The sequence below is a fragment of the Barbus barbus genome (genome assembly GCF_936440315.1).
Source record: "Barbus barbus genome assembly, chromosome: 42".
NCBI lineage: Eukaryota > Metazoa > Chordata > Actinopteri > Cypriniformes > Cyprinidae > Barbus > Barbus barbus.
In genome coordinates, this window is record NC_136720.1 from 11,446,333 (window position 1) to 11,465,019 (window position 18,687).

The window sequence follows — 18,687 nt, forward strand, 5'->3', positions numbered from 1 at the left end:
AAACATCCTTATTTAATCTGGTTAATCCATTTTACAGCATTTTTTCACTCTAAAAGGAAGTGTATTGCATGTGTTTGGGTTGCAGCGGTTGTCTAACGGGTCGATGGAGTCGGGGGACGAGGCCAGTCAGGTGGTGGAGTTGCAGGAGCTGCTGGAGAAGCAAAACTACGAGCTGGCGCAGATGAAGGAGCGCATGTCCTCGCTGTCCTCCCGCGTGTCCGAGGTTGAGCAGGAGTTGGAGACGGCTCGAAAAGACCTCATCAAAAGCGAAGATATGAACAACAAGTACCAGAGAGATATTAAAGAGGTGCAGTATGGGTGCATGTCAAGCCTCTGTCTCAAAACACACATACTGTAAATTAGACCGCGTCTGAAACTTCATCAGACAATAGTTTACATCCTTTCAACTCAAATGCAGTTTGGTGCCTTCTTTCAAAATTCAGTCTGTTGCAACACTGACTGACCAGGTAGCAAAGCAACTGCCTTTGTTTTCAGACACAGCCTTGTCACATTGATGATTAGCGACAGCTGGACAGATTCTGGGAAATGTCTGTTGGATTTGAGATACAGCTATTGATGGAGAGAGGTTGTGGCAGCCCGGAGCAGTGAGTGTGTGTGTGTGCCTCTGTGTCCGAATGTGTGTGTTTGCTTGTGTTCATACATGTCCTCAAGCCTGAGTGTAATTATAGGGCAGGATTTTTGATTGACAGCAGACTATTACACCTGCGGGCTCCATCTTAGGTGCGTGTCTGAGAGCCACTAACCAACAGTCTGCCAATATATTTGTGTGTGTGTGTGTGTGTGTGTGTGTGTGTATACAGGCTATGTGTCAGAAAGAAGACATGGAGGAACGGATCGTGACTCTTGAGAAGCGCTATCTCAGTGTCCAGAGAGAGTCCACATCACTACATGACATCACAGACAAGCTGGAAAACGAACTGGCCAATAAGGAGGCATTCCTCAGACAGGTCAGGCTCTAACCACTTGCCTTCCAATTTCATTTTCTGTTTAGCATTATTTCAAATTACTTTGATATACTGCATTTATGTAACTGCCTAGTGCACAGATGTTTTGAACTTGACAACTGACAAACAGTCATTCCGTTCGTTCTTGAAGATTCTTTTCTGCTGAAATCACGGTCAGCATGACACAGTTTCATATCATGCCAAATGATCCACCAGGATTTCTGAGAAAGTGCTTAGAGATGTGAAGAAAAAAAACATGTTCTGAACATATTACAGAGACATAATGAAAGTGCATGACAAAATTAAGAATTTTTTTTCAACCATCGATTACTTCAGCTGGAAAATTAAATTCTGTGAGTATTTATTAATTTTCTGCCAAACTTGTTTGCCTTTTTTTTTTGGTTCGTTCCTTGTCAAATGAAACACATTTCAAAAACTTACCCAGCTCAAATTTTTGGTTTTATTTAATACATGTACAGAAGCCAAAATAATAAATGTTTTGGATTAATATATACTGAGTAATCCAGTGTTTTGTAGAGAGGGGTCAAAATGACAATTTTCACCTGAGATTTTGGAGCCAATGACAATAAAATAATGTTGCTGGCACTTTTCTAAAGTCGTTTTTACTTTAGAAAAGTGCCAGCAACATTATTTTATTTTGAGACAGAGATTAGTAAATTAGTCTATTAGTAAAATCTGTTGACGTTAGTGATCTTTCTTGCATTATATGGCAATGGTGACGGTTCAAAAATTGAAAAAAAAAAACACTTACTAAACTGACATTAACATTTATTCAATTAGCAGATGCTTTTATCCAAAGTGACTTACAAATGAGGAATACTTAGCTGATATTTTTTTTACTTTACTTTTTAGAAAGTAAAAGCTTAGGAACAAATATTATGAAACTAGAAATGCATCGTTTCCCTCTGTCAAAAAAACTGCACAGAACAGTTCCTGAGTTCCTTTTCCAAAGTTTTGCTTTTTATATAAACAGTACCAAAATAACACTGATATGTAAAAGAGCAGCGAGAATATCCTACAAAAGAATTATTTGTTTTTTTATTTTTCAGTTTCAATTATTTTTGTACTTATTTAGTAGCAAATTAAGTAATTTGTAGATTGTATTTTATTTTTGCTTTTTTTAGTTAAAGAAACCTATTTGTAGAAATTTTAGTGTATAATGCAATTGAGTTGAAGACAGGTACTGCAAAGCTTCAGCGTGCATTTATCACCCTCTAATGAGAGTTTAATTGTTCCAAGAACAGGCAAAAATAGGCAGTTATGTAATTTTGTTTGTTTGGGCAAACTGAAAACGGCCACGATGATCCACTTTTTGCCGTGGAAGCTGGACTGTCCAATGGTGTCTGCTATATGAGGATAAACTCTCTGATCAGGCACTGTGTGTGTGTGTGTGTGTGTGTGTTTTTCCTCCCACAGATGGAGGAGAAGAACAGGCAGTTACAGGAACGGCTGGAGTTGGCGGAACAGAAGCTCCAGCAGACCATGAGGAAAGCTGAGACTCTGCCTGAAGTCGAGGCTGAGCTAGCACAGAGGATAGCAGCTCTCACTAAGGTACTGTACTTGATACCACACACACACACACACACATACACACATTAGCTGTGTATTTAATGCAAACCTGTGTTGTTGCAATCCTTAACTAAATATTAATTTGCTTTGAAATTAACAAGAAGGAAAGTGAAGGAATATCTGGGAACACTTGAGTGATAACTCAAATGAACTGATTTACTGAAGTGAACCATCAGAACAAACGATTCACACAAATGAATCAGCCAAACAGTAGTACTTCAGAGAGAGAGGCATCACACTGCAATCCATGTTGGCCTCAACTATTCAGGCTAGGGGTCAAGGGCCATTTTTGAGGTGGTTTCTCCTATTGACCACTGCACATTAAGGTGCTCTAAACATTCTTGGTTTAGTTGGAGCAAAGCATTACATTGCACTTAGTGAACATTTATTATGTGCATTGATCAGCATAAAAACTTCCAAATCTTTAGTCGCAGTAGAATGAAATGATCTCTTTCAAACTTATGTAGTGTACTGATGAAAGGTCATATGGTCAAACACATCAGTACATTTTTGGTCTGGTATGTGTTAACAAATTGTACTTTTAGTGAAAATTGTTATTTCCTGTGATTCCTTCCCATAGTACTTACTGTATGTAACCTTGATATAAAAATAAGAATATCTCTTTCATTATAAATGTATAATATTAGTAATATAATTAACTTGAAAAGAATTTGCATTACAATTTTTATTATTTTTCCATTATAAAATAATTATATTAGATATATAAATATCTTGTTAAAATAGCATTAGGTTTTAAATCCTATGTTTAATAAAGTTGTTATATTATATACTTTTACTTTACTTTACTTTTGTCATTTAGCAGACGCTTTTGTCCAAAGCGACTTACAAATAAGAAAAAGTAACTAAAACTAAAAAGTTACAACTCTATAAATACTATCTACCCACATATTTAAGAAAATAAAGAAATTAAATAAAATTGACACATGCATATAACAACAACATTTCAATAATAAACATATCAATGAAAAAAATTTAATAAAAAGCTACTACTATCCCTTGCCGGTGTCCCTGCCCGGTGGAGTCGCACGGTAGAGTCGATGGTCTTTACACTCTTTACTTTTTTACTTTTGTCATTTAGCATATGACAAATATTTATATAACTATCTTGACAGAAAAAAATTACTTTTTTAAAAATAACTTGTCTTTATAAAATTGTTGGTTATAATTAACTTTATTAAAAAAAGTCATTATTTTTAATTCTTTCTTTTAAAATTTTATATTTATATCATTTTCTTGTTGAAAAAACATTATTTGTTATAATGAACTTTATACAAATTTGCAGATTTTATTCATTATAAAATTATTTGTTATATAATTAATATATTTAATATAGTATAATTTATAGAATTATAATTCATGTATGCTTCTTTACTTTGCTACCCTTCCTTAAAAAAAAACACCCAAAATCTTCATAAAATGGAACGATTCCTACTTTAAGCCCAAACTAAATTTGGCAGGTGATTTTTTTTTTTTTTTTTTTTTTTTTTTTTTTTTTTTTACAGTGACCACTGCCCCTGAAAAGGTTAAAGAAAAAGTAAAACACAGAAATTTCTCTTGTTCATTCTTTAAAACGAGCTGTTAACAAACTCTACCGTGGGAACATGGACAGATACACTGTTTATTATTAACGTTGTGTGGTATTTCTCTGTATTGTGTGGTTTGTTAGTCTGAAATGGAAGCTAAACTCCAGGACATGAACTGCAGTCTGAGGAAGGTGGGGCTGAAAGCTGCTCTCTTTCTCTCTCTCTCTCTCTCTCTCGCTCTCTCTCTCTCATTCACTTCACTCTGTCTGGCTGTGGGTCTGTTCACTGCTGGTGTATTTCAGCTGCATGTGATGCTCAGCTGGGATTTTCTTCGCTTTAATGAGTTGCTGACGTACTTGGTTCTTTCTGTTCACCCAGGAGAGAACAAAAGCTTAAGGAAATACACGCTCCTTCTCTTTACCTGTCTGCTCAACCATGTCTGTGGTTTTTGGTGTGATGGCACTTTATAAACCAAACTCAAAATCTCATAAATCTAGATTATTTTCAAGCCAACATCATAGTCATGCTTCAAGGGTCTTTTCTCTGCTCTTTGAGCTAATTTGTGGCTTCACATTTTCTCATCTGACAAAATACAATGTGTGTGTTTGTTGTTCAGGCGGAGGAGAGACACGGCAGTATCGAGGAGCGGATGAGACATTTAGAGGGACAGCTGGAGGAAAAGAACCAGGAACTGCTCAGGGTCAACATCTCTTTATATCATTAAAGAATCCACACGTCCATACTATATATTATCATCACAGTATGCTTATTTTGTGCAGAATGTAAATTTTCTGTTTGTGGAATATCCAAAATACTAACTTAATTTGAAAAAAAAAAAACGTATGAAAACAGTATAAAACTTATTTATATAAAAATTATATCCCACAATGCAATGCACTCTACCTTGACCTTCCATTTCCAGTAGGGATGTGACGGTATGAAAATTTCTCATCACGGTTATTATCACAGTTATCAGTATTATCACAGTATTGTTAAAATGTGCTGGAGATGTTCAAAAAGTACAGACACATAAATCACTTCAAACAACAAATTAAAATTATTTTTTGTTTGCATAATCACTAAAACAATAACATTACCAATGATGTTCGCATTTTAAATGACAACTTGACTGACACCAGTTTAATAACATGGTCAAATATCGAATGTAAATGTTCAAATAAAGCTTTGAAAAAGTTTCATAAAAAGGTAAACCTCACATTTCAGCCTTTAAATAAAGAAAAGGGATAAGTCAAAATGATAATTGATTAATAAATGATCATATGTATTTGATCTGCTCCATAAATAATTCTAGATAGCTTATCTGATTTGTTTAAATGTGTAGAATCCACATAAGCTTTTTTTTCATCAACCGGTCAATATTTAGGCTACAGCAGGGCATGCAAATTAATTTTTGGCCAGACAGAAACTGCACACAGGCTGAATGTAAATATAAGTCTCTGTAAATCCACTCTCTGACAGCAGGTGGTGCTTATGGAAAAGCTGAATTACAGCTGTTTCCCGTAAACTTTGTGGACCAAGCAATATTGCGATTAATAACACTTCTTTAGGTATTAAATTGAGCGAAGATGAAAACAAAATTCCATCGAATTGTTTCTGAAGACAGTCAGAACCTTCAGAGGTACACTCGTATAATTTAATTAATTCATATATTCATTTGTATAATTCTCTCAGCAGTCTTTTAAAACCTCCCAGCTTTTCTGCCCTGTTTTCATTCAAAACGAAACTACTCTGCTGCTGTGCGCACGTGAGACTGTTACTGAAAACTGTGCTTTATGCTGGACAGTATTTATTTATCGTGAGTTGTTCAAATCACGGTAATTGAATACGGTTTTAATGATAATTAAAATATGAAACGGTAATACTAACCGTGAGGAATTTTATCATGATTTATCGTCAAACATTACATCATTACATCCCTAATTTCCAGTATAATGAATGATGAAAAACGTCAAAAATGCAATGATTTTATTTTGGTTTTTATATTATGATAACTGGGCAACACTCACAACACTCACCCAGCATTGCAATAATTAAATAATACCTAACTTCAAATATGGGTCAAAACTACACATAACAGTAGCTGACACTTTATCACAGCAAGTTTAAGTGATGGGAAATGGCTTACATGCTCTGAATGTGCGGAAATTTGAGACCAGCCCTATAGGCCCAGCATTGCAATTTTTCTCTAAATTATACCCCAATGCAAATATTGCCTAAACAAAATGATTTTTATAATTAATGACTTTCTTGAGACATGTTTAAGGGTTAAAAAATATGTCATGAGTATCAATTTTGGGTCTCTGAGGGTTAAACATGCAGTGGTGTGAGGTTTATGGCAAGTCGTTTTGACTTTTATTCATTCTCAGGATATGAATTCTTGATATCAACAATTCAGTTTTTACTAGTTAAAATGCTAATTCTTGATATCAGGAATTATATTTCTACTAGTAACAATGGCTATTTCTGATATCAGCAATTGCATTTCCATTAGTAAAAATGTAAATTTCTTATCTGTAATAGTGTTGTCGCCCTTTTGACATTTAAAAATATGTATTGTTGATATCTGCAACTTAATTGTTACATGTTAAAAATAAATTTTCACTAGTAAAAATAGATATTTCTGATAACATGAATTCCTTTTTGGATATGTGCATAGTAATGAATTCCTTTTTGGATATGTGCACAATTTAATGACGAGTGCCGCCTATTATGAATGTTTATGATGGATAGACGACAAGGTACAGAGCCCAAAAGAGAACGGCACATTCGATTGCCCTTTCATGAAAATAAAACGCTCCTGTAGGCTATTTTTTATAATTATTTTGTTTTCATTTAGGCAGAGGCTACTAACACTAACTCCGCCTACTAACGTGTGGTAGCGTTAGAAAATACCGCAAAAAAACGTCTAAGTACTATCAGCTTCAGTGGTGCAGGTAGTAATTCATAAGTTGCTTTTGACGCGATAGACCTGGGTTCGATTCTGCCTTCTGCCGACCTCGCGCTACTCTCTTTTCACATCCCGTATCACATCAGAAAGGCATTTATTTTCAGTAAAAACTAAGGAAATAATCGAAAAGTGCAAAATAACGTGTGTTTATTGGTTAAGGTTAGGGTTAGTTTTAGGGGCGGCATCCATTTAATAATTTTAATAAAAATTATAATTTACACTCAATACGTTATTATTGTATACTGTTTTATAATGTCGCCCACTACAATACTGAGGTGCAGATATCGGCCACTATTTGCAAATGTAGTATAAACAACAACAACCTACTATTACTACAAGAAAAGACTCCTATCTTTGAATCTATTGAAACATAACCAGAAACAATGTCTTTACTGATATAGCAATTTTCCACACACATAACATTTTTTTATTTATTTTGTGAATAAAATGCTGATAAAATAACATTTTGTTTCCTCAGGCTCGACAGAGAGAGAAGATGAACGAGGAACACAACAAGCGTCTGTCAGACACTGTGGACAGACTCTTGACAGAGTCGAATGAACGTTTACAGCTCCACCTGAAAGAGAGAATGGCCGCTCTTGAGGACAAGGTGAGAGAAGATGTAACCATCATGGCAGATGTCTTCCGATAATGTTGATCACTCACACTGTTTCCGTTGCTTCTCTTTCAGAATGTGTTAATACAAGACTCTGATAACTACAGGAAGCAGTTAGAAGACTCCATACAGGAAAAGGTTACTAGTTTTTATTTTCTGAAAACAAGATTGGTGGAACAAATTCTGATGCAATGCTTTGCTATCCATTCTGAGTAAAATGAAACTTTAATGTGCTTTGCGGTTGTAGTCTCATCTCTCGGAGGAGATCGAGAAACTGAGATCTGAACTGGATCAGTACCGATTGAGGGCCGGATCCCTTACAGAGCCCACGCTGTCACGGTGAGACAGAAAGCATGAAGAACTCAGAACTATCATTTTACAATAAACAATAGTTCTGTTCCAAAACCCCGCAAGCTCAACAGAATTTTGAGACAACATAGGCATGCGCTCATCACAAAGGCTGTTCCAAATACAGTATCTAGCAACAACATTAGCAGCAGCACTGCATGTATTCATTCTGGAGGAAGCGATCCAAGGATACATGCTATGAGATCACACAGACAGTCATATTAATTTACTCCGTAGGGGAATTGGTTTTTTAACAATAATTTATCACCTTATAAAAACAGACCTACTGTGAGCTCTGAGGTTGTTAATTGGTGGTTTATGCTTTTTTTGAAGCCATCAGCCCACATTTTTTGAACTTCTTAAATTATCATGTTTAGTGGAATTATAGGTGAAAAACTGTTACCCATTATTCTTAAAAAACAAATTCCACCAATCAAATCAGACTTTGCAATATATCAAACATATTTGGCATCATATCAAACATCATTTTCAATTATGCTTTATGGGATTGTTCCAGATCTGTCACTGATAAGGTTCCATTCTTGTTAAAATACCTTAAAAGACTGCGGCGTATGCACTTACAAGGAACTATGTCACCATTTCTGTGCAGTGTTTATCAAATTACTTGACTCGTACATACCTCGATTCTTCTGCATGGTTTTATACTACGGTTACATCAAAACCGTAGTAGGGATGAGTTTTGCAAATGAAGTTTATAGTTTCCAATGTAGTTCATAGTGAAACTAACCAGTTAGAATGTGAACAAAAAATTTTTTCGCCATGTCTTAATGCTAGATAACAGATTGTGGTCTTGATTCCAGGTCTCATCTGGATGCATCTGGAGATCTGCTTTTCTCCCTGGGTTCTCTTGCCGAGACGCAATCTGACCATTATCGCTCCACCAAGGTGATCCGCAGGCCCAGGAGAGGACGTGTGGGGCTACGTAGGGACGAACAGAAGGTAGGATCTCATCACCTATTGTTTCTCGAGCTTTATACTAAACCTCACTCCTTATGTTTCTCTTTCATCTTCTTGCAGGCTAAGTCTCTGGGAGAGCACGAATGGCGCTCTCAGCAACTTGGCGTTCTGGGCGGCCACCCGTTCGAGAGCGACACGGAAATGTCGGATATCGATGACGATGACCGAGAGACTCTTTTCAGTTCGATGGATCTACTGTCTCCTGGAGGACATTCAGATGCTCAGACTCTGGCAATGATGCTGCAAGAACAACTAGATGCCATCAATAAAGAGATCCGGTCAGTTTGCTGATTGTGACCACAGCATCTTTTTGTAGAGTAGGCTTAAATCATGTTGCCTTAATGGTCTACCAAGAGATGTTCTACATTCAGATTGCTTTAATGTCTATAATGTAATCCATCTGTAAATCAAGGAAAGAACATTATATTTCTTAGAAATACCACCTCAAAGGTGATAATAAAACAGCAGTGGGCCTAAGATCGACCCATGGTGCACACCTTATTTAGCATTACTAGGTTTGTCAGCTGTTCATTTACCCCTACAAAGATAGTATCTAAACCAGGCTAGCACCTGTCCTAAAACAGCAACACAATTTTCAAGACTATCCAAAAGAAAGTTAATGATATAGCAAATACAGGCCTAGCAGAGAAATACAGCCCTAGTTGGATAACAAATGTAAGACATTTGCTACTCTGATTAGTGTAGTAATGGGGCCTGAAACCTGACTGACGAAATCTGATATGGGGTGATTTTTTATTATTTAGTGAACATCTATGTTTGTTTTTCTTGTTCATTTAGCATTAGCTTAAAAAGAACTCTTACAGCTTTTCTTTAAAACATCATTTAAATGTTGTTTTAAAAAAATCCACAGTCATAAAGCAACCCTCAGTGATCTTTTTAGTCAGGTTAAGGCTGGAATACACTGCACAACTTTTGCACAGATTTTGGTAACACTTTATCTTAAGGTGTCATAACAAAAAGTAATTACCTAATTAATTACTTAGTAATAGCCATTGTACTTATCTGAAATAAAATGTACTTACCATGTAACTGAGTTATGGAACAGCCTGTAATTACAGTTTGTAATTATGTACATGTAATAGGCAGCTACTGCTACACATATGTAACAGGCCGAGTCCGTTACATAGCTACTTGTACACTTAAGTACAATCTTGATATACTTTATTTTAAGTAGCTTATGCCTGTGTAATATTCTGTAATTTTGAAAGGTATTACATGTATCTTAGCTGTGTACTGGTGGGTTAAATCAAACTAAGGTGCAGCTGGATAAGATGTACAGGATAGATACACATGAAGTACACTTAAGTACAATCTTGATATACTTTATTTTAAGTAGCTTATGCCTGTGTAATATTCTGTAATTTTGAAAGGTATTACATGTATCTTAGCTGTGTACTGGTGGGTTAAATCAAACTAAGGTGCAGCTGGATAAGATGTACAGGATAGATACACATGAAGTACACTTAAGTACAATCTTGATATACTTTATTTTAAGTAGCTTATGTCTGTGTAATATTATGTAATTGTAATGTGATTAGAAATATATTACATGTATTTTAGCTGTGTATTGGTGGGTTAAATCAAGGTGCAGCTGGATGAGGTGTACAGTATAGATACACGTGAAGTACACTTATGTACAATCTTGATACACTTTAGTTTAAGTAGCTTATGTCTGTGTACTTACATTTATAATTACGTTGTGTAAAGTCTGCAACACATATGTAACAATCGGTCTTTTACATATGTGCAACAGTAGCTGCCTCTTACATGTACATAATTACAAACTGTAATTACAGGCTGTTCCATAAACTCAGTTACATGGCAAGTACATTTTGTTTCATGTAATTACAAAGGCTACTACTAAGTACTTAACTAGGTAATTACTCTGTATTATGGACACCTTAAAATAAAGTGTTACCCAGATTTTTCTACCGTTTTGGAGTCTAAAGGTCGAGGAGTCGATTTTGTGCAGTTTTGACAGATGTCACGTGATTTTTTTAGCTTTAGAATATGAATTGGTAAAGTTGGAGCACATCAAACATGTTTGATATTTTGAGCCAATTTTAGTGAGAGTGACTTGTAGTACACTGATTCCTGGGACAGGTACAAGTTCCTTGACTATTATCCTTGTAGCTTTGTTTAGAACGAGCAGTACGAGGAATTGAACTTGTCACCTTTGCATCTTAGAAGCGTAGATTTATCATTAAAGTTTCCCTCCATAAAACCTTCTACTCCCTAGCTAATCCCTTCACTCATATTTTGATGTTTTAAGTGTCACATTTATTAGAATTTCTACATCTCTACAGAGACTCAGAATCAGGATTCTGCCACACACAAGTCCTAGAAAGAAGTAAAAGTAATTAAAGGCACTGCAGAAAGACGAGTTGTACCTTCAGGCGGCGTATATGCTGAATTAAATATCAGCCAGAGCTCAAGGTTTCTCCTGTAGGCTGTTCTCGCAGTGCATAAGATGGAGGCTGATTTGACACTTGAGAACTTGAGGCGTGACTCCAGTAGTTATTGAACAAGAGCGGTTGACTGAAAGGTTTCCTTGTGGACATGGAAACCCTTCACTCCATGTGGACATTTCTGCTGTTCCCGATTTCCATAATTTCTGGGATTGGCATATGTATACTGTATAAATCTGCTTAATATCACAACACTATCACTTGTCTGGCTGGACATGTGTCCTGCATGTCGATGTCCTTTTACAAATTGTTCACCCTAAGGCCAAACTGGGTTTGAACCAGCAGCCCTTGCACTTATAGCTAAAGGCAGGACTACACAAGTTTTAAAATCCGAACGCAAGACATCATACATTTATCGACTTTGTAAACAGTCATAAAATTCATAAACTTCTCCAGACTGTAAATCGGGGGAAAAGTCGTGTAGTGCATTCCGACTGTTAAAAGCAAATGTATGACTTCAAATCAAGTACTAACAAATAAACTATCCCGGCCCTTTGGATTTTATTGAGATCTAATTTGAAATTTATCCAATTCAGTGGAAATGTGTGATTTAATATTTGAAGAGGCCAGAACAGATGGAAAGCCTTTCTTCAGCCTTTTTTAGGAGTTATTTCAAAGGTCATTTTAATTTCACTAACAGCTACTCACTGCAGACAAGTTTTTTTTTTTTTTAGATAGTTCTCTGTCCTGTTATTTCCCACAATATATATATATTTTTTTTGGTCAAGAGCTCTATTTATGTAAGTTTCATCAAAATATAAAAAAGCAGCTTAATTTTTTTTTTTTACAATATGTGTGTTTAACATTATTTGATTACCTATGTACAAATACTGCTCACTATGCTATTAAACTGTGCCTCTAATGTCTGCTGGGTTTTTTGATTACAACAGGAAGAAAGATGGTTCCCCTGTGTGCGTTTATTTATCTCCCCCCCCAGTCGTGGTCCGCTTTTTATAAAGCACCAGCTTTGGTCTTTGTGCTTTTTGGCTGGAAGACTTTTGGGCTGTTGTATGTCTTACAACAAACTGTAAACATGTTAAATGCTTGACAAATGGTCAATGTTTAATTGTTTGCAGCCTGCTCGATGGTTGCTTTACAATATATTCAATAATCCAAGGCCATGAAAAACATCAGAAGAAAAAGAGACAGATTTACAGAAACTGAGGTATCAGATCTTCAAAAACAATCTCTGAATCTGCAAACCAGTCTAAACATTGTAACATTGTAATTGTGCATTTAGTTAAAAAAAATATATATATATATTTGCGTCCAGACAGCATTCAGAATTTCCGATGAACAACAATGTGGCTGCTTTTTATGTTCTTATTAGTGTTGTGCTTTTCATTTTGTTCCATTCATTGTAGTAAGGGATAATTAGTTGTTTCAGCTGCATTGTTTTTAGTCCTGTTAAACTCAAACTCAGCACTCCAGTAATATTGTGAATCAAAATGCTATTAGCTTATTATCATATACTGTAATTTCTGACTCACTGCGGGCTAAACTCTTTTCCCCTTGTTACTCCAGGCTCATCCAAGAAGAGAAGGAGTCGACAGAACTGAGGGCAGAGGAAATCGAGAACCGCGTGGCCAGCGTGAGCCTGGAGGGGCTAAACCTGGCGCGGATGCACCATCCCGGAGCCTCCATCACTGCCTCAGCCACCGCATCCTCCCTCACCTCCTCCTCCCCCCCCAGCGGACACTCCACCCCCAAACTCACCCCGCGCAGCCCCGCCCGCGACATGGAGCGCATGGGGGTCATGACACTGGTATACGAGCCCATCTGTATCTCTGTCCATATCTTCATATCAAGATTTACAGTACATTTTCTTTGATCTTTTTATATATTAACAGTGCTGACCATAGATGTAGCAAAATGGTCATTGGAATTCAAATATTATTATTATTATTTATTAGATTTTTTTTGGTTGGAAATAAAAAAATTAAAGTATGTAAATGACCCTTTAAAAATATTTTTTTTTAATTCACAGCACGTAACTTTAACATTTTGGGGCTTTACAAAAACCTTTTTTCATGCAAATTGTAGTGCAGTCACAAATGACACAGTATGATGTCTCTCAATCAAATGCTGTAATCCAGCTTTCCTGGTCATTTCTCTGCAGTTTCTGCATCATGCTGCGTTGTTTTGAATGCCTCATGACTAGCCAGTATCCATTAACCTGTTAACATATTTTGTTTTTTGTTCTGCAGCCCAGTGACTTGCGGAAACACAGGAGAAAGGTACTTAACATGTGGTCTCTTCACAAAAGAGCAGGCTGTATTTGGCATGATTATTTTTTATGGGCAGCATAGAGGACACCAGGGTTGGGGGAAAATCAAAAAAAAAAAAATCCATTTCCAATTGATGAGTTGGAACTGAATTAGCTGCAGTCTAAAAGGGTGAATGGAATGAATAAAATATAATAAAATTCAATTAGGTTTTTGCTTAAAAAAAGACAATATTTCTAGTCCCACTGGCAAATTTACTTTATTCTCTGAAAACAAGTCTTAGTATTACCATTATGCTCCTTAAGCACATTTATATTGTTTTAAACATGATTAGATATTTGTATGGGCTAAAAAACAACAATGCCCATGATTATTTGTTATTAAGATAAATAAGTATTGGTAAATTATTTTACATGTAAATAACACATTTTTAATAATAATTTTTTAATAAAAAAAATAAAAAATCAGTGTATGGGTGACATTTGTTACTTGATTATTATTGATCTATACTAATCTTTATTAACATCAGTTTTTATTAGCTGAGGTTTCTGGAATACCCCATTTGTTTCTTTCAAAATTCATGTTTTCCACGCCAAAACTCACCCTCAATAAATTTAGTTTACAAAGTCTATTGATTTCCACTGTATGTGCAAAAAACACACTGAGGATGACTCAAAATATCTAAAAGGTCTTACATTTTTGGATCGACATGAGGGTTATTAAATGAGAGTATTTACATTTTTGGGTGAACTGTCCCTTTAATTCAAATTCCCTTTGTCACAGATCGCAGCGGTGGACGAGGACGGTCGAGAGGACAAGGCCACCATCAAATGCGAGACCTCGCCACCTCCCACACCTCGCCAAGTTCGCATGACCCACACGCTGCCTGCTTCTTCGCACAATGACGCACGGTGAGACGGCAAAAAGACAGCAGCCAGACACATCCTGCGTACAAACATAACCTGACTTTCCTGCTGTTAATCTGTTTGTCTGTCTCCAGCCTGACAGCTGCATTAGAGACAGAGGCCAGTGCTCTGAGCAGTGTAGCCAGCAGTCAAGACTCCCTCCATAAACAGCCAAAGAAGAAGGGCATCAAGTCCTCCATCGGACGTCTGTTTGGGAAGAAAGAGAAGGCCAGACTGGGGCAGCTGGGGAAAGAGATTATGGGACCAGGACAAGGTGAGAACATAGAAATATGATAGACATAGAGACATGTGAAATATTAAGAATATTGTATACATGTATATCATAGAAAACGCAGTCCTTTCCAATATTGATTTAATCTGATTAAAACACTGGTCTAGAGTCGAACGAAAATAGAATTACTAACATTATCAAATGACTGGTTAATGGATCTTCTCCATCAGTAGGGAATGTATCCGATCCTGAGCTTCTAGGTCAGGATATTGCAGTGGGAAAGCTGGGAACACAGGCGGAGAAAGATCGCAGGCTTAAAAAGAAGTAAGTATTTTATAAACCGCTCTTTGACTAATTCAAATTATACACCCAACACAAACTTTTATGAAGGTAATTCATTCCTGGGCCCAAATCTTGAAAAACGAAATATTACTGGCACAACATAACACAACTGACACAACATCACAAACAACACAATACTGTGATGTTATGTTTCACACACCTCTCTTTAAAAAATAGTATTTGAACATATGTCCCATCTGGATGCATTGTAGTGCCTTAGGCCAAAAAAATACTCTACGCAAGTAAAAAAGAGCTTTGCGTAGTCCAGTTGTACAGACTTAGAGTGGGTTTTTGCGTCACTTTTAAAAAAGCAAGCCTCAGTACTCAAGATAGATAGTTATACAATAGATGTATTTATTTTAAGTAGCTAGCTTTAATGCAATTGTGAAGATTGTTTGGCCATGACAGTAGATGACCTGAATGAACAAACGACCAACAACAAAAGTAATTATTTAACTATTTTTTGTTATATTTGAAGTTTGTGGCGAAACGTATGACAATCCATAGCATTATTAGCATTTCATCATCTATATCTATAGACATTTCAACGTGCTAAATGTTTTTCCGCAAAAATAGATCCTTGGATAGAAAACCTGGCTAAGATGTGCTGTTAAATCTTGTGCATCTAACTGGTGTTCACATTTACATGTTTGCGTAGAGTATGTTTCGGGCCTTATGTTAGCTAATCTGAAAAAGAATGCATTTTCAGTGTCAATGTAGTTTATCTTATTTGTTTAACTATACAAGACCCATTTACCTGTTTGCGACTATAATAGAGCCTGTTATCTATATGCCACATGGTGTACTACTTAAAATACAATTAATGTACGATTGCCATTTGTAGAATGTATGTTAACATGAGAATGTGCCTTTCATAGAAGGCTTGTGACTTTGTTGCATATTTGGTTGTGTTTACAGCATGTCAAGCGATGCTTGCCGAATATCACATTTCTTTGCTTTAACGCTAATGGTTGAATGTGACTGTTTTATGTAATTTGACTAGTGTCGGTCTCATCCATTGTGGTGCCACGCAAAGGCGGCTTTCCACCGTTTCCATTGCACTGTCACATTTTCTGCATGCTGTATGATAAAAAAACTTTTAAAGACAAGTAGATCTGTTCAATTGTGACCAACAAGTCAATTACTAAGTGCAAAAATACAACAATTCCCAACAGTAATGCACGTCTCTGTGCCGAGGTGTTTTTTTCTAAAGTCTACATACAGTATGCTCAATAACAAGCATTTAATTTTGTCTCCCATCGCTTTCTCTATTTTTCTTTTCTCTCTCTCTATCTCTTTTTCTCCTCATCTGACTCTGTATCAGCGGGTAAGTTTAGTTTGTGTTGCCGAGACTTGCTGCATTTTCCACTGTCGACGCTCTGTCCGTGTCTGTCATCATGCTCCTAAAGTGTGTGTCTATCTTCAGGGGGGTCCGAAGCATTTCCTTTCTGTCCATCCAGAGACCCCCACCTCTGCCTTTCTTTTTCATTTGACTGTAAATGTGATTCTCCCCCTCTGCAGTTCTATAGAGGATGCATCTCTGCCTGGAGAGAGAATGTGTGCCTTTATAACAAGCTGTTCTCGATCTGCCATGCCGAGGCCTTTCTCCTCTCGTGTACGTGTGCGTGCGCGTGTCCGTGCGTGCGTGTGTGCATCGTGTGCCGTATTCAATAACCAGGTCTCGTCTCTGGTTATGGACTGTCAACTCATTGACTTCTTCCCTGCTCTCTTTTTCTTTTCATTTTGTTTTCTCTCATAACTGTTTCTCTCCCTCCCCAGCTACAGTATGTTCAGAAGAAGTCACTCATACGCATTACATTTGACCTGAACATATGCAGTCCAACACGTAAAGATGAGGAGAGATGCATCATAACCACCACCACCACAAAGGCCTTATTGCCTTTACAGCACACAGACATGAAAGTTCACGGCCACAGGACGGTTCCCCATTGACACGGTGGCGGTGCTCAATCCGGTTCGATGCGGTGTTTTTCAATCAAAGAAAAGGTGGTTCAGGAAAATTAGACCCATTAAACCTGCCGGTTTAAACCGGGAACAACTAGTCTCGTGTAGAAAGTCTTTTAAAGTTGGCATGAAATAAAAGTTAGCCCAATTTATTTTCTAAATGCATGTTACTGTTCTTATTGTGACTGATTCATCCGTACATATGTTAAATTGTCAATTACTAAAGTAGGAAAAAAAATCCCTACAATTGACTGCAAGTTCTCATTCAGATCCAGCTCACTTGGATGCACGTGACAGCATGGAAAAAATGATCCGTCGTTACGTCCAACTTTAACTGTCAGCATAAAGCGTGGTCCATTTTATTCGCTTTTAGTAACAGCTTATTCAGGCACGAGTCGTCCTGACAAACCACATTTTCTTTCAGATACTACAATAGAACATCATGGAAAAAGTGCTTGTTTAATATAAATGTTTTTTTGTTGTTCTGAAAATACATTTTTACAATGTCGCATTTTTCTTTGGCATGGCGATATTTCAAAAACGATTGAAGCATGTTAGTAAAAGTGCCTTTTACGAACTGTTCCAGGATTTATCTCATAACAGCATTGACGAAATGGATGGCGAACAGCTTCACGGGTTCATCATAAACACCCAACTTCAGTTGTTCAACTAAGCTACATGAAAAAAAAAAATTCATTAAACGGAATACTAACATATGTTTCCAAAACTAGGAATTAGATGGCTTATTCAATTTTCGGCTTACAGGTTACATAGTAAAAAAAGTCATTTCCGTCTACTCTCACATAAAAACAATCCACCCCCCCATGCATAGAACCGGATCTGGCACCATCACCGGCACCACTTTGGTGGAAAAGAGATATCAGTGGTCACGTAAGGGGTTTCGAGATTTGATTTGTGCAGACAGAACCATATCATTCACTACAGCATGTGTCAGTACTGTACCCAACACTTCAAGTGGCCTTATCGTACACCCCAAACATGTGGTTGGTTTACGAAGCTGCTCTCTGAGGAAGGAACACCCAACTGTCTCTGCCTTAAAGTCCACCACAATTTCCGCACACCATAAAGTACTCACCTGTGCTTGTTCTGTAGCGAGGTGCCCTTAGAATTGCATCATAGTTCAACTAACGGTAAAGCCTTACCACAAAATATCTCTGAATTTGACAGAACCTTGGAGACAAGTGCTCTCTGACATGCAGACGTTAGAGGGAGAGATATATTGAAACATTTCTAAAGACACACTCTGTTACAAGCCTTTCAGTCCCTGTAAAGTCGGTAAACGACAAGAGGCAACCTTGAGGAAAGCTAGACATATTTCCCTGCGGAGATCTGCGTAGAAAGCGTCCGTGTGAATGTCTGATGAGAGTTTATGATAGCAGCCTTGTCTTCAGCGCAAATATTTATCAAGACAAAAACAGATTAGGGTTAAAAAGAAAAGGCATTTCTGTTTTCCCTCGATAAGTCACATTATTCCAGTTTTCTAAAGCTCTTGGTTTTAT

General features: G+C 36.8%; 1 protein-coding gene across 5 annotated transcripts in view; it reads left to right on the plus strand.

Moving 5' to 3' along the window:
- LOC306861420 (liprin-alpha-2-like) overlaps positions 1-18,687 on the plus strand; it is a 46,951-nt gene that overhangs the window by 13,939 nt on the left and 14,325 nt on the right. For 3 of the 5 annotated variants that reach the window (XM_079403662.1, XM_079403660.1, XM_079403659.1), the window contains exons 5-19: positions 86-307; positions 822-968; positions 2,403-2,537; positions 4,243-4,290; positions 4,716-4,799; positions 7,546-7,677; positions 7,759-7,821; positions 7,931-8,022; positions 8,853-8,991; positions 9,070-9,287; positions 13,023-13,263; positions 13,706-13,735; positions 14,507-14,634; positions 14,724-14,902; positions 15,091-15,184. In XM_079403662.1, coding sequence (XP_079259788.1) covers positions 86-307; positions 822-968; positions 2,403-2,537; positions 4,243-4,290; positions 4,716-4,799; positions 7,546-7,677; positions 7,759-7,821; positions 7,931-8,022; positions 8,853-8,991; positions 9,070-9,287; positions 13,023-13,263; positions 13,706-13,735; positions 14,507-14,634; positions 14,724-14,902; positions 15,091-15,184 — 1,952 coding nt within the window. The remainder of the gene's footprint in view (positions 1-85; positions 308-821; positions 969-2,402; positions 2,538-4,242; positions 4,291-4,715; positions 4,800-7,545; positions 7,678-7,758; positions 7,822-7,930; positions 8,023-8,852; positions 8,992-9,069; positions 9,288-13,022; positions 13,264-13,705; positions 13,736-14,506; positions 14,635-14,723; positions 14,903-15,090; positions 15,185-18,687) is intronic. The other 2 variants (XM_079403663.1, XM_079403661.1) reach the window with 1 other exon arrangement.